General features: G+C 35.2%; 1 protein-coding gene across 1 annotated transcript; it reads right to left on the bottom strand.

Annotated features, from left to right (window-relative positions):
• Positions 1–11,829: 11,829 nt before the first annotated feature.
• Positions 11,830–13,650, bottom strand: LOC121417863. The gene has a single exon (XM_041611596.1). The coding sequence runs from the start codon at positions 13,636–13,638 to the stop codon at positions 11,830–11,832; it is 1,809 nt and encodes a 602-aa protein (XP_041467530.1). The 5' UTR covers positions 13,639–13,650.
• Between the last annotated feature and the right edge of the window lie 4,417 nt (positions 13,651–18,067).

Genomic DNA, 18,067 nt, shown 5'->3' with positions numbered 1-18,067 from the left:
TCACTAATTCGAATTACTGATATCACTAATTCGATTTAGTGATATCACTAATTCGATTTAGTGATATCACCAAATCGAATTAGTGATATCACTAATTCCCATATATTTTTCACACAAATCCCTTTTTTGATATCAAGAAATAGAATTCGTGATATCACTAAATCGAATTAGTGATATCACTCAATCAAATTAGTGATATCACAAAATCGAATTTATGATATCACTAAATGAATTTGTGATATCAAAAATTCGAATTAGTGATATCAGGAATTGAATTTGTGATATCACGAATTCTATTTCGTGATATCAAAAAAGGGGTTTGTGTAGTAAATGAATAGAAATTAGTGATATCACTAATTCGAATTTGTGATATCACAAAATGAATTTGTGATATCACTAAATCGAATTAGTGATATCACTAAATCGAATTAGTGATATCACTAAATCGAATATGTGATATCACTAATTCCAATTTTTGATATCACAAATTCATTTAGTGATATCACTAATACGATTTTGTGATATCATTAATTCGACTTTATAGTGATACCACTAATTCGAATTACTGATATCACAAAATGACAAAAGAAATTTAGCACTCATGTTATGAAAGATATCGCTTTGATTTCGAGCTTTACCTCAGTGCTAGAATTCACGTGGTATTTTGAGCTTTACTTTAGTGCTAGAATTCACGTGGTATTTTGAGCTTTACTTTAGTGCTAGAATTCACGTGGTATTTTGAGCTTTACTTTAGTGCTAGAATTCACGTGGTATTTTGAGCTTTACTTTAGTGCTAGAATTTACGTGGTATTTTGAGCTTTACTTTAGTGCTAGAATTCATGTGGTATTTTGAGCTTTACTTTAGTGCTAGAATTCACGTGGTATTTTGAGCTTTACTTTAGTGCTCAAATTCTGTTTCTATCGCTAGTTTAGCGTTTCAATTCACTTGGTATTTATTACATTGATGCAAAAAATAACCTATGATCTAAACCTTTACATTAGTGCAATAATTCAGTTCTGATTTTTTTTTGCACTTTATTCGTTTAAATCGACTGGCAACATATCAAGAATGAAATTAAGGATATGTTGCCAATTTCTATGTAATCATTCAGTATTCTCTTTTGACGTGTGATATTTTGGGGTTTGTTTTTTTTATTACAAAAAATGAACAACTTATACTTTATTTGCATTTTTATGGTTGAAATTTAGTTTTGAGTGGCACATTAGACAAAAAAAAATGAACGCTAATTGTGCAAAAATTGGCAACATATCAGTAATTCATTTCGTGATATGTTGCCAATTTGTTGTTTTTAAATATTATTATTTTTTCGACATCGCGTCTACTACACACTCTCGCTAAACTACACTCACGTTGCCACAATCTTCATGTGCCAATCCATCATTAATTATCTCTTCATGTTTTATGGACAATTCCAAATTTGAGTAATATGGCGGCTAATGTCAATGATGATGTGGTACCAGACAGCGTACTCTCAAGAATGAGTAGAACTCTGCGAGAAGTGGAAACACTGATTTTGAACGATGAACGTGTATTGGCGAAGGTAAAGTTGGACGCAGTGAAAGTAAACCTCGAAAGAGTAGCCGCTGGTCTCATTTTGTGATATCACTAATTCGAATTAGTGATATCACTAAATCAAATTAGTGATATCACAAATTCGAATTTGTGATATCACTAAATGAATTTGTGATAACAAAAATTCGAATTAGTGATATCAGGAATTGAATTTGTGATATCACGAATTCTATTTCGTGATATAAAAAAAGGGGTTTGTATAGTAAATGAATAGAAATTAGTGATATCACTAATTCGAATTTGTGATATCACAAAATGAATTTGTGATATCACTAAATCGAATTAGTGATATCACTAAATCGAATTAGTGATATCACTAAATCGAATATGTGATATCACTAATTCCAATTTTTGATATCACAAATTCATTTAGTGATATCACTGATACGATTTTGTGATATCACTAATTCGACTTAGTGATATCACTAATTCGAATTAGTGATATCAGTAATTTGATTTAGTGATATCACTAATTCGAATTAGTGATAAATTAGTGATATCACTAATTTGATTTAATGATATCACTAATTCGAATTAGTGATATCACAAAATGACAAAAAAAATTAGCACTGATGTTGTGAGAGATATCGCTTTGATTTCGAGCTTTACCTCAGTGCTAGAATTCACGTGGTATTTTGAGCTTTACTTTAGTGCTAGAATTCACGTGGTATTTTGAGCTTTACTTTAGTGCTAGAATTCACGTGGTATTTTGAGCTTTACTTTAGTGCTAGAATTCACGTGGTATTTTGAGCTTTACTTTAGTGCTAGAATTCACGTGGTTTTTTGAGCATTACTTTAGTGCTAGAATTCACGTGGTATTTTGAGCTTTACTTTAGTGCTAGAATTCACGTGGTATTTTGAGCTTTACTTTAGTGCTAGAATTCACGTGGCATTTTGAGCTTTACTTTAGTGCTCAAATTCAGCTCTGTTTCTATCGCTAGTTTAGCGTTTTAATTCACTTGGTATTTATTACATTGATGCAAAAAATAACCTGTGATCTAAACCTTTACATTAGTGCAATAATTCAGTTCTGATTTTTTTTTTGCACTTTATTCGTTTAAATCGATTGGCAACATATCAAGAATGAAATTAAGGATATGTTGCCAATTTCTATGTAATCATTCAGTATTCTCTTTTGACGTATGATATTTTGGGGTTTGTTTTTCTTATTACAAAAATGAACAACTTATACTTTATTTGCATTTTTATGGTTGAAATTTAGTTTTGAGTGGCACATTAGACAACAAAAAATGAACGCTAATTGTGCAAAAATTGGCAACATATCAGTAATTCATTTCGTGATATGTTGCCAATTTGTTGTTTTTAAATATTATTATTATTTTTTCGACATCGCGTCTACTACACACACTCGCTAAACTACACTCACGTTGCCACAATCTTCATGTGCCAATCCATCATTAATTATCTCTTCATGTTTTATGGACAATTCCAAATTTGAGTAATATGGCGGCTAATGTCAATGATGATGTGGTACCAGACAGCGTACTCTCAAGAAAGAGTAGAACTCTGCGAGAAGTGGAAACACTGATTTTGAACGATGAACGTGTATTGGCGAAGGTAAAATTGGACGCAGTGAAAGTAAACCTCGAAAGAGTAGCCGCTGGTCTCGCTGACCATGAGGCAAGTAGTAACGGTAGTGCTCGTACAAGACGTAGCAGCAGTACTTTTGAGATTGAGGAAGATGGTAGGCCTAGGCCTAGATCTAGTCCTAGATCTACTTTGTCTTCGACTTCTGCTCATCAAGACAGAGCCGGAGCTGGAGGCGGAGTCAGGAATGCTAGGGCCAGTGGCAGAGTGAGTGTAGTCCAGATTGGACCTTGTTGTTTGGAAGTGCCCTTTCCCAAAAGCTAACATAGAGGGCACATGTCTCCCAATCTCTAATCAGCACCAATCCACTCATCTTAGATGAGTGGATTGGTGCTGATTAGAGATTGGGAGACATGTGCACTCTATGTTAGCTTTTGGGAAAGGGCACTTCCAAACAACAAGGTCCAATCTGGACTAGAGTTAGTGCAGCATCCACTTCAAGTTCAAATCCTCATTTTAGTGCACCAAGAGTGAAATCAGGTAGGCTTATACTACGATAAATTAGACCAAAATGGGGTGCTAATCATGCACTTTCTTATCCAGCCTGTCCATTTGTTTACACACGAACGAACGTCTTAAGAACGAGGCATAGATCTAGGCCTACACTCAATCAAATGCATAGGCCTAGACCTGGCTACAGCACCCACTGCACTGACAGGAGAAGAAAGTGCATGATTAGCACCCCATTTTGGTGCACTAAAACGAGGATTTGAACTTGAAGTGGATGCTGCACTAACTCTGCCACTGGCCCTAGCATTCCTGACTCCGCCTCCAGCTCCGGCTCTGTCTTGATGAGCAGAAGTCGAAGACAAAGTAGATCTAGGACTAAATCTAGGCCTAGGCCTACCATCTTCCTCAATCTCAAAAGTACTGCTGCTACGTCTTGTACGAGCACTACCGTTACTACTTGCCTCATGGTCATCATCAACATCATGTTCATCCCCTTCCTCGCGCTGGCAGATATCCAACAATTTGTTAACACATTCTTTGAGATAACCATGCATTTCGACAGCGAGACCAGCGGCTACTCTTTCGAGGTTTACTTTCACTGCGTCCAACTTTACCTTCGCCAATACACGTTCATCGTTCAAAATCAGTGTTTCCACTTCTTGCAGAGTTCTACTCATTCTTGAGAGTACGCTGTCTGGTACCACATCATCATTGACATTAGCCGCCATATTACTCAAATTTGGAATTTTCCATAAAACATGAAGAGATAATTAATGATGGATTGGCACATGAAGATTGTGGCAACGTGAGTGTAGTTTAGCGAGAGTGTGTAGTAGACGCGATGTCGAAAAAATAATAATAATATTTAAAAACAACAAATTGGCAACATATCACGAAATGAATTACTGATATGTTGCCAATTTTTGCACAATTAGCGTTCATTTTTTTTGTCTATTGTGCCACTCAAAACTAAATTTCAACCATAAAAATGCAAATAAAGTATAAGTTGTTCATTATTTGTAATAAAAAAAACAAACCCCAAAATATCATACGTCAAAAGAGAATACTGAATGCTTACATAGAAATTGGCAACATATCCTTAATTTCATTCTTGATATGTTGCCAATCGATTTAAACGAATAAAGTGCAAAAAAAAAATCAGAACTGAATTATTGCACTAATGTAAAGGTTTAGATCACAGGTTATTTTTTGCATCAATGTAATAAATACCAAGTGAATTAAAACGCTAAACTAGCGATAGAAACAGAATTTGAGCACTAAAGTAAAGCTCAAAATACCACGTGAATTCTAGCACTAAAGTAAAGCTCAAAATACCACGTGAATTCTAGCACTAAAGTAAAGCTCAAAATACCACGTGAATTCTAGCACTAAAGTAAAGCTCAAAATACCACGTAAATTCTATCACTGAGGTAAAGCTCGAAATCAAAGCGATATCTTTCACAACATGATCGAGTGCTAAATTTTTTTTGTCATTTTGTGATATCACTAATTCGAATTAGTGATATCACGAAATCAAATTAGTGATATCACTAATTCGAATTAGTGATATCACTAATTCGAATTTTTGATATCACAAATTCATTTAGTGATATCACAAATTCAAATTTGTGATATCACTAATTCGATTTAGTGATATCACTAATTCGATTTAGTGATATCACAAATTCTATTTCTTGATATCAAAAAAGGGATTTGTGTGAAAAACATATGGGAATTAGTGATATCACTAATTCGATTTGGTGATATCACTAAATCGAATTAGTGATATCACTAAATCGAATTAGCGTTATCAGTAATTCGAATTCGTGATATCAGTAATTCGAATTCGTGATATCACAAAATCACAATATATATCAATACGGCTTGCCATACGATCGAGCTTTTGCTCATGCCGGACCTGCCCTGTGGAATTCACTACCACAGGAGCTGAAGAACTCAAACTCTGCAACATCCTTTAAGGGCAACCTAAAATTGCTTTTGTTCACCAGCAGGTAATAGGTTTGAAGATTCATTTTTAAATTTGCCGTTTTTTGTACTTCTCTTAGTTCTCTTTACTTTTATGTCTTATTCTCTTAAGTGCCTTGAGCATTTAATCAAAATGGAAAAGACGCTATATAAATAATACATATATTATTATTATTACCCGTTTTCTCAAAGATTTATGAAAAATGTCTTTATAATCGTCTTCCCAAATTTTTGAGCATCATAATCTTCTTTCTAATTGTCAGCATGGCTTTCGCTCTGGATACTCTACATCTTCTGCATTAATTGATTTCACGTTCAAAGTTAGTAAAAACCCGCGACAATAAAAGCAATTTAATCATGTTAATAGGTTTGTTTCTTGACTTAAGCAAAGCATTTGACACATTAGATCATTCCATTTTATGAACTAAATTACAATATTACGGGATTCGTGGTGTTCTCTCAGATTTATTTGAAAGTTATGTCACTAATAGAAATCAGTATGTTATCATCAATAATCAAGTATCAGTTTCTAATATTATAACATGTGGAATATCACAAGGTTCAATTCTTGGTCCCCCCTTTATTTCTTATTTACATCAATGATGTATGTCAAGTTTCTAACAAATTGCAATTTATTTTGTTTGCAGAGGATACTAGTGTTTTTCTTTCAGATGATAATATAGACAATCTTATTCTTACTTTCAGTAATGAGCATATGAAACTGAACTCTTGGTTGACTCTTAATAAGCTTATTTTGAATATGAATAAAACGAATTACATGATTTCTACAAACAAGGTAAACAATTATGACAGAATATTTTATTACATAACACCCCAATTGTAAGATCTACGTCATTGACATTCTTCAGTGTAATAATCGATATTAAATTATCATGGAATAATCATATTGACAATATTTGTACAAAAATTTGTAGAAACATCGGTATATTATACAAACTCAAGTATCACCCCGACAATATCATTAATGATTTGTAATGCCTTAATATCATCTTACCTCCAATAGTGCAATATTGACTGGGGTTTTCTCTTAATTATTCAATATCTAGAGTATTACCATTACAATAAAAGGCTTTTCAAACTATCTTTTATTCCATTTACCTTGCTGACACCAAACCATTATTTTTTTCACTTGAAGGTTTTAAATGTACTGGATCTATGCTACTTCAACTTGGCTATTTTCATGTACCTCTGTTATAAAACATTGTTCCACCAAGTCTTTCTGATAAATTTTCTTTTAATGACGATTTCCATTCATATAATACACGCAGATCCTCTCATTTACATCTATAATTTACGAGAACTAATGTCGCTATTTTTTTCTTTTCAAAGGAACAATCATTTGGAGTAACCTTCCTTTATATATAAAGGATAGCCCTTCCCTTTCCGTTTTCAAAATGAGACTAAAATCATATTTAATTGACAATTACACTGCTTAATTCATTTTCTATAATACAGGCTTTATCGTTACTTTGTTTATGTTACGTATTTAGGTTTTTTAGGTGTTGTAAATTTAAGTTATTTTGTATAAATTTTTATTTTGTTCTTTTGATGGCAGCACCAAAGGCTTCTCTTCCTTCTAAGCTGTCTCCTTGTTTCACGAATTATTTCTATTTCTTGTATATTCCAATATGTTTTGTTAATGTTATTTTTGATATATGAACGTAATAAATGCATATGAATGAATGAATTATTGAAACAGATTCTACTCATCATCCCTGGTCAACAATCTTATCCGTTTTCTTCCTTTCTCTCTCTTTCTATCCCATCTTCTCCCCTTAACCTTCCTATTCCCCGCCCTCTCTCTCTCCATGTCAGTCAACCATGTAACATAAAATAAAACATGTGTAATATACATGTGTCCCTTTAATAAGTTTCGCGTATATTTATGTTCCATATCTGTATTTGCATATTAATCTTATACGTTATTTACTTTATATACACCGTTGAATTCATTAAACCTTGTATTATATTTCTTACTTTTATTCGAATAAAGAATGATGGTAATAGGGAAATGTATTTAAGTAAAACGTTCTTGGTCGGTATTTAGGCTAAAAGGGAATATATTTATGTTCTATATCTGTATTTGCAATTGGCAGTCGACTTGGCACGCAAAGTTCCCTTAATCGTACTAGTACTACTACTACTCAGGCGCGTACGCAGGATTTTTGAAAGGGGGGGGGGGGGGGTTTCGAGCTGATTTTTTTTACAAATCTCCCGCCCAGTCTCTAAAAAGTGATTAGCGGGGGGGGGGGGGAGGTGATGATTTTTTTCAGCGCTGCAAATAAGACAATAACATTTAAGTGGGGATGGGTATGTAACAGTGCGGTCATGACCCGCGAGCGAGCAGAAATGTTCTCGTTTTTGCGTTGAAAACATAACCTTTTTGTCAATAGTTTGTTGGTATCATAGTCGATGCTACATGTCCTTCGGATCGTAGCACTCATGATATGGCCAACCGCGTAGCCAGGATTTCGTTTTGGAGGGGGCGGTAAATGGACGCGAAGCGTGCCAGCACTTACAGAGCGCGCGAAGCGCGCTCCCTAGGGTGTGGGTGCAGGGAGGGGGGTTTCCCCCTCCCGCGCGAAGCGCGAAGCTTTTAGTGTTTCATAAATTAAAATGAAAAGGAGCCGTTTCTCTTGTCTCTAGTACCTCCAATTCGGTTGACTATATTGCGATTTTGAACCTTGTTTTCAAAAGTGATTGTAAACGCACAAAAGAGGTATACAATGGAGGAAATTAAAATGATAACATAAAAAGGGTCCCGAGAAAAGGGTATTCTCAAAGATATATTGAAACTTTCTTTGGAAAGATCAGATTTGATTACAAACAATTTAGCATCAGTGCATTTTTTTAACTCGCAAAACAGAGGAGAAGATTGGTAGAGGAAGATATTCCTCCCCGCCATGAGCAATGAAACTCTGAAATTTCAAAGGGCGGACGTTTCATCAAATGTAGATATCTCTAATACCCAATCGTCTCTAATTCAATTGATTTTCTAAGATTATTGAACTTCATTACAAGGAAAATAGTGCGCATAAAGTTGAAACTTCTGTGATTTATTGAAATTATCTATCTATATAATAAAGGATGATTAATTCTTTTTACTTATCCTGAAGCGCTTCATTTTGAATATAAAGAAACTTAAGTGTCATTTAAAATTTCAAACTGAGGGCGCAAAACAGGACAGGAGATGAATGTTTACAGGGAAATGACATGAAGTTTAATACAATTTGATAAAAAAAATAGTGTACTTTTTATTTAATACGACACGAATTCCATACCTTCCTCTTTTTAAATTAGGAACCTGTTTGCCCCCAAATTATGGTTGTTTATAGTAATGAGCTGAAAAGCGGGAGAAGCTGACTTTATGGAGGTGACGGCAGAAACTGATATAAAGATTTTACCCGCTCGGAGCCGACCAGACCAGAAGTTGCGCGATCAATTGAAAAAAAAGATAACTTCATACATTTTCTTCGGCCTAACCTTACTCAAATTCATGCCCTAATGTATACAATTTTAACTTTAACTGGCAAGAAGCACATAGCTGAGGTGGAAAAACAGGGTTAGAGAAAAGGTGGCTGAACAATGGAGAACTTCAATATTGTCATTTAACCGCGCGCAGCGCGGAAGCAAAATTCATATATGAATTTAAAGCAAGAAGAGTGAAGGAGTTTCTCTTTCGAGAAAAAAATAAAGAATAAATAGAAAAAACACAAAGCTACCTTTCTTCCCTTTCCTTCCTTCCCTTTTCCTTTTCTCCTCTCCCTTTTTCCCTTCTTTTTTTCTTTTTGGGGACGTTTTTTTTTTTTCGGGGGGGCGACCGCCCCCCTCTGGCTACGCGCCTGGATATGGCCTTGATCAGAACACTAGAAACTTGAGAAATGTCATAATTACGAGCGAGCGGGGCAAGCGAGCCGAAATTTTCGCGTTTTCCCGTCAAAACATACAATTCTTCTCAATAGCTTGTTGGTAATGAATACATATTAGTTGATGATACATGTCCTTCTGCTCGTAAGTCTCATGATATGGCCTTGATCAAGAGACTAGAAACTTAAGAAATTTCATAAATGATTACGAGCGAGCGGAGTGAGCGAACCGAAATTTTCGCGTTTTCCCGTCAAAACATACATTTCTTGTCTATAGTTTGTTAGTAAATCAAGTTTTAGTCGATGCTACATGTCCTTCTATTCGTAACACTCATAATACGGCCTTGAACAGGAGACTAGATACTTATGGAATTTCATAAATTATTACGAGCGAGCGGAGCGAGCTAACCGACATTTTAGCGTTTTCCGTCATTTTGGTTTTCATATTGGTAAAACATATTTTGTAAGAAAACGTATGTCTTTGTCTTGGTTCACTTGTATTCATAAGTATACATCATGATAATCATGTATGGCCTTGTTAATGGCGATACCGTGATCATGTCGGCGACATGCGGAAATCAAATATATAATAAAATGGAGCGAGCGAAGCGAGCGGAAATTTTTTCTGTGTTTTTCGTCAAAAACATGAGATTCTGTTCATTATTGCTGTCATATACATTATTGGGTAGGGGAACTGTCCGTAACCAGACCAAGGAGTTATCAGGCTCTTGCCCGATAACTCCTTGACCAGACCGACCTCTGGGGAGACAAGAAAAAAAAGGAAACGAAAAGGGGGGGGGGGTTGAACCCCCGAGACCCCCCCCTTGCGTACGCGCCTGCTACTACTACTACTTCTACTACTATTACTATTACAACTACTACTACTACCACCACTACTACTACTACTACTACTACTACTACTACTACTACTACTACTACTTCTACTAATACTACTACTATTACAACTACTTCTACTACCACCACTACTACTACTACTACTACAACCACTTTTACTAATCATAATAATAATTAGACTTATATCTCGCCAAATCCACTCTGTAGAGTGCTCAAGGCGCTTTTTTAGAAAATTACAAAAGAAATGAAGAAGAAATGAATAGAAATGTGTTAAGGTGTTGTTTGAAAATTTCAGAGGTCAAGCACTGTTTGATGTTTTCAGGAAGGCTATTCCATAACTACGTTATTTACTTTATATACACTGTTGCATTAATTTAATCTTGTATTATATCACTTGCATTATTTGAATAAATAATGATACAAATGTAAAATATATTCATAGAAACGCACTCGGCCAGTATTTAGGCTACAAATGGAATGCTTCATGCGACGACCTCCCTAATGTTTGCACTGAATAGGTGAAAAGTAATAAATCTACATTGAATCGTATTCCAATCAATCTTGTTAGTGTTTTGCTCTTAGTTTGTTCGCTGATAGAAACCTTATTGCTATTAGGATGGCGAGTGAAACAGATGAGATTGAAACAGAAATGTGACACCAATGTTTAAATTAGAATTCTGGCAGGTTCATGGCATATTTTTATTGAAGTAAGTTAAACCTTGTCCATGAAAAGAATGCTTATTTCATTCGCTAAGTGAGGATTGCCAGTCCAGTTAAGGGTGAATGATTCCAATCTGTATTGTTTTATATCTCGCTGTTCAATTTTACGATAAATTTCTGGATTATTGTAAATTCTTCACTAAATTATTTTGTTCAGACGCTACACTCAGTAGAATCTGATCAATGTCTGCACCTTCAAGTCGTGAGTGTGTTTGGTTATCTATCTTTCAAATACCGGAAAATATAGAAATATAAAGTATGACATTATGACATTATTGGTTTTTTTTTCATTTTTTTCTCCCTTCACATCGGTATCAGAATGTCAAAATATACGAAGATATTATATAACAAAACTGTAGTATTAGTCGTAATATAAGCAGTGTAAATAAATATTAACAAGATGTATTATACATTTTACAAAACAATAATTTTTAAAGGAAATTCACCGTGGTCCTCGTCAAACTATATGCAATATGACCTCGCTAATAATATTTTCAACCAGTGATATAGAAACCTATTTCCACATGCATGATACATATTCTTGGATGCGGGAGTTTTTTAAATATCTATATATAAATGCCTATTGTTAACCGTGATGTTTAAATAGATCAGAGTCATTAGGTCTTTTTAGGCCTCACTGCTAGAGATATTTCAATTATCCAAAGATGGTATTATTCTGGTCAGTGTGTCTCATATTTATCTTAGTCAATGATCCCGACATATCATCGTTTAGAATGAGAGTCGCTTTTCGAAGACGAGAATACTATCTCCATCACAAGCAATTATCTTGCTTGATGATGAGATCATTACACGAGATAATGGAAGGTGTTTCAACCTATCATCCTTACCAGTCAGTCTAGTTGATAGAGGGAATGACGTCACTCTTCTCATCCTCACTTCATTCTCACTCGTCACCTGATCAATCATACACGTCTTGCACTCATCATATGATGTCACAACGTAGAGGTCGTCTGTTATAGGATCAACACTGACATTCCAAATGACATCACTGTGGGGGATTTCCTTTTGACCACCCTGTCTGTCTATGATGAGTACTCTCTTACCCGGAGGGTAAGGTTGAGCGATGATGTGACCTGATGATAGCACACATCGCATCACTACATTCTGTTTACATGTGATGGTATTCATGATCTTACTATCAGCTGGGTTGATGACGTATATCTTAGACTGACCCCACTCAGTAGCAATGATCATCCCATCACGGTCAACAGCTACATACACCCATGAGATATCGTTCGTTGTGTTTCTTGGTATTGTGACGTCATTGATGCGCATCCATTGTTTGTCATACACCCTAATGCATCCAGTCGAACTGTCTCCTGTACAACCTTTATAGCGTCTACCACATACTATCTTGTCATCATTCAGTAATGCACAGGAGACTACCAATGATGTATCAGTACCTGTTATCACTCTCTGGATGTGTTTAGTGTTCATATCTAGCATGTATGTATGCTGGCTACCTAAGGCTCTGTCAGTGATGATCACATTCCATTCATCTATTGAACCCACAATGAATGGGTCTTTAATTTCATCTTTATCATTGATTGTATCACTAAGCATCCACTCGCTATCATACCCACCAATCATACCATCATAATTCTCTCTCCCAACACCCTTCACAAACCTCACACCTGATATTCTATCAGTGATTTGTTTCACAGCATTCTCATAAAGTGGTTTCTTTAGTTTATCACTCACTGACATGTTCACACTATGACCATCTTTAACAATATTTTTATCATCTTCTAGTACTGTATCTATGGTCTGTATTGCATTCTCTATTGTTTTTGTGTAATCCTGCAATGATTTCATGAACTGTTTGATCTTCCTATCCTTCTCTTTAACAATGTTATCAATGTCTCTATGAAGACCAATCTTCTTATTGTCCATGTGTCTTTGTCTAATCTGTGTATTTGTATGGATTAATCCAAGTTGTTTCTCTCTCTCTTCATTGTTCTTTCGAATCTTCTCATTAATCTTCATAATCTCTTCTTGAAGTGTTTGATTCTTACCATCAAAATCTTGGTTGATTTTGTCAGCCTCCATCTTCTCCTTGACTTTATCTGTGGTGATCGCATCCATGATTATGTAATTAACTTCATCTCTCAAAGCCTGTAGATGGGTGTCTGTGTCTTTCGTGCATTGGTCAATTTCATCTTCATACAGACGACCTTCTTTCAATTTGTCCCTCCCTTTTTCTTTTAGAACTGTTAGCCTCGCCCTACTGTATTTTATTGCATTATTTATATATTGTCTCTCGCAAGGCTGTAGATGTTTGATCATAGCGCATGAATAACACAATGGAACGCCATGAGATTTACAATATAATTTTACCTTTTCATCATGTTCTTCACAATAAATATTTGGCCCACCCCTTTTCACTCTTGAGATGCATCCTTCTTTAGAGGCGCAGTCATCACAGAGTCTCTTCTTCTCCTCCACATAGTACGTCACATCTGTGATTGATTGACAGTCCTTTCCTTCACATTGTTCTGGGTTGAAGTTAGTTGCCATGGTGACCAGAGAATTGATCTGATGAAAATGAAAGACAAAAACATATTTAAAAAAGGGAAGACAGATAGATAGAGAAAGAGAGAGAGAGGGGGGGGGAGTAGATGGCGTGGTAAATATTTATAAAGAGGGAGAGTGGAGGGGGAGAGAGAATGCAAACGCAAAAATAGGAGTTGAAGGGAGGGGACAGAGTAGCGGTTAAAGAAATAAAAAAAAAGAATCAATAAGAATGAGGGTAAGAATAGGAGAGAGAGAGAGAGAAAGGGAGAGTAGGATTAAAAAGTTATAGAGGGGGAGAGAGAAAGACGGAGAGAGAGAGAATTTATAATCATAACAAGTGGAATGCCTCTGGCCGTCTCACCTGCATCACGCGGTTCAATATAGCATCAGTGCTGACTTTGAATACTACTCTAACTCGCACAAGATGTTCAGTGATACAGGGTTACTCTTATGTCCACTTTTTTATGAACTAGACCAATAAACTTACAGATATGATGGTTATTCAACAAAAAAACCAACATGGCCAAAGTTCATTGACCTTACATGACCTTTGACCTTGATCATGTGACTTGAAACTCGCACAGGATGTTCAGTGATACTTGATTACTCTTATGTCCAAGATTCATGAATCAGATCCATAAACTTTCAAAGTTATGATGGTAATTCAACAGATACCCCCCAATTCGGCCAAAGTTCATTGACCTTTGACCTTGGTCATGTGACATGAAATGCGCACATGATGTTCAGTGATACTTGATTACTCTAATGTCCAAGTTTAACGAACTAGACCAATAAACTTTCAAAGTTATGATGGTAATTCAACAGATACCCCCAATTTGGTCAAAGTTCATTGACCCTAATGACCTTTGACCTTAATCAAGAGAGCTGAAACTTGCACAAAATGTTCAGTGATGCTTGATTACTATTATGTCCATGTTTCATGAATCAGATCCATAAACTGTCAAAGTTATGATGGGAATTCAACAGATACCCCCAATTCGGCCAAAGTTCATTGACCCTAAATGACCTTTGACCTTGATCATGTGACATAAAACTCGCGCAGGATGTTCAGTGATAATTGATTAACCTTATGTCCAAGTTTCATGAACTAGGTCCATATATTTTCTAAGTTATGATGACATTTCAAAAACTTAACCTCAGGTTAAGATTTCGATGCTGATTCCTCCAACATGGCCTAAGTTCATTGACCCTAAATGACCTTAAGATTTGATGTTGACGCCGCCACCGCCGTCTCCGTCGCCGTCGGAAGGCGGCGCCTATAGTCTCACTCTGCTATGCAGGTGAGACAAAAATGACTTCTCTCTTTACGTTGGCAAATCCCTATATTATGAAGAATTTTCTTTCTTAATCTTAAAAACATTTCAGAATTGACGATGACGTAAGTCACCAAAAAATATTTCTGATTGTTGTGATAAAATAAGACAAATTTTGCTTTTCACAATTTGACATATTACCTATTTTGGTAAGCGCTTTCTAAGATACCTTGTTCACCAAATATTAACCGAAGATGACATGGTTGCTGATTCAGCAGAAAGTTGAAGGTGTACTCCAGGCTGAAAATGATATGAATTGAAGAATGGAAAGAAGAATGTCAGACAAATGTTACAATGAAAATTGGGAATTGTAAAAATATATGTTTTTTTTTTTGCTATTTCTAAGGAACCCTTCTTTACAATTTTGGCTTTGTTAATATGAATCTCCCAACCGTCTGAAGACTTTTTTTCCACAAAAAAATGACAAAATAGGATTGACATTTGATTCAATATGTAAGATCATATTTTCTTAATTTGTTACTTGGAGACATATTGCTCACGCACATACCATTAACTGTATATATATATAGGCCTACCCGTTTTCACAAAATATTGTCAAATTTTAATATTCAATATCTCCGTTACTGTATTGTTTAACTTTGTGAGCAGCCGATTTAAAAAATTCTCCAACCAAGATGAAACATGTGAACAAGTGCATGTATTAGAACTAATAAACTCTGAAAACAACCATTATTGAGAATGAAAAGCTAAAACTAGAAGGCAAACCCTGATTTTGTAAAAAGGCGTCTTATAGACGCCTATATAGTAAACAAAAGTGTATGGGATGAAATTAAGATTGTGTTTCCGGTCACTTTATATTTCAATTTTTCAAGCACTAAATAATTATTTTCGAACACAATTTTTTCTGGGCTTCATTTTTGTAACATATCACAGACACAGGTGACAAGTATGACCTTCTAGCTCAGATTTTTCAAAAGTCAAACCAATGTTAACCAATCACTTTAATCTATAATGTTGATAGTTTTTTTGTGTGTGCTCGTTGAAGCTTTCATGGTTTATATACATGTATATATACAATCATATTCTTTACGCTTCGAGTAATCATAAGCAGTTTAATATGTGACTGTGCGTAAGCCTCGATGTGGATTGTTTCATACCCCTCCTACCCTGAACATTGTTCTCACGAACTGAAGTTTTGTTAGCTCCGTTTTTATTTATTCTCTCACTTATACAGTACGTATCGATAACAAGTTTACACTTTCATTGATAAAGTTCTTGGAATTGAAAAGGAAACAACCTAGGGTAATATGTTCACATAATATGTTCTTGGGTTTTGGTCTCATCTTTCAAATGAAAGCATTTTTTTGACAGAATGCTTCACTTGAGTGAGCACTGTCGATTTTAACCCGTTGCCAACGGGAGCCGGCTATATACGGTTCCCTAAAACTCATTCATGTACGGGAGCCGTATATAGTCGGTTCCCCAAAGGCTATTACTCGCATCCATTTGCAGGCTTTAAAAATACAATTTCATACTATGTTTCTGCCTTTTCTGTGGTATAATTACAATGTCCATTAATTAAACTACACATTCCAGAAAGTCATACGTTTTTACCTTTTGTTTCTATAGTTTATAAAGCATTATAAAACGAGTTATGCTTCGATGAGAGTCCAATATTGGCGTACAGTGGGCATTGCCGCGATGAAAGCTTGATTTCAACGATTTTCAGTTTCGCAGAACCACGTATATACCGTAATCAATAAAAGTGAGGGAAAATAATGGGAGCAGCGAAATGCAACCCAAAACGCACGCAGAGCTGCGTGCGTGCGCTGATATGATCAACGATAGATCGAAAACGATCGACATGATCGATACTATATTACGGATGGGGGTGTTCAAGGGATGGTGGGGGGGGGGGGGGGGGTAATGACAAGGGCTGAGTTTGTGTTTGAATTTACATGTATTTGGGTGAAGAGGCTGAGGTGATGGGTCAAAAATATATGCTCATGGCTTCAATTCGTTTAGGTTTTATTAATGATTTATTTATTTATTTTTGTATTTGGAAAATTTCTCTTGTTTTTTATTTGACACAGGAAAAAAAATCAATATGTTGGAATTTTCTGTAGAAGTTTCTTCTTGATGCATATAATTATCATCAATGTTATTTATACATGTAATTATGTATTGGAAGATGTCTGACATTGTGTTTTATTGTAACATTCCTTAAAATATTATGTTTCAAAGTTCTATTTGTTATATATATTTTTGTTTATGAATTGAAGTTGTCAATAAAAACTACTCAATACAAAAAATTACTTGTGAGGTTTCAAAATGGCGCCGTTGATAAAATATAGGAAGAAGAAAAATCATGGTTTCAGTTTATAACACATAGATTTTTGTTTTCTTCTTTCATTTAGGTGCATTATTTTGCGTCTTGAAAATGGTTGTCATAATATTCAACTTCATGAACTGATCAAGCTAGATCAAACTAGAAGAGAGTACACGACTTTAAGTTGATATCGATTTTTATAATCCTAAACAAAAGTGTATACAGCTGGCTATTGAGAATACCCCGGATCGTACATACACTCTATTTTGTTCTAACGATACGGATGGGGTAATTGATGGAGGCATGGCCCTTTCCTTTGAAAATGACAAAAGGGCATCCAGCGAAGATCAATAAAGTTGCCACTTACTAACAATGTAAAATAGTGACTTGAAAGGGAAGGATGTACGGATGAATTCACCCTTTGTCAGTTTGGTTCAACACCAAAGAGTGATAAACACCGTGACATAGGCAGAATCATGCTAATGAAGACTAATATGTGTTATTTACGATGTACAAAGTATATGAAGCATGTTTTATCCATATTATCTCATTATATGAATTTTCGAAAAATCTAAGGTTTCCCCAATTGATTTTATTCTGATGCATGTTATCATGGTTTGGTTTGACCTGCATATAAAAAATGTGATGCGATAGGAATCCAGAGCATGGAGTAAATATGCATTCCATGGATATATTATTCGAGAAGATAGAGGGAATGAAAAAGCAGAATATATTAAAATAAAATATCTTTATGTCTGCAAACAGGCCTATAATGCTTTTCACGGAACAAATGATGTAAGCCGGGTAA

This window comes from Lytechinus variegatus, chromosome 6, assembly GCF_018143015.1.
Source record: "Lytechinus variegatus isolate NC3 chromosome 6, Lvar_3.0, whole genome shotgun sequence".
NCBI classification, from domain to species: Eukaryota; Metazoa; Echinodermata; class Echinoidea; order Temnopleuroida; family Toxopneustidae; genus Lytechinus; species Lytechinus variegatus.
Note: the sequence above shows the minus strand (reverse complement) of the source record. Positions and strands in the feature narration are given on the sequence as shown.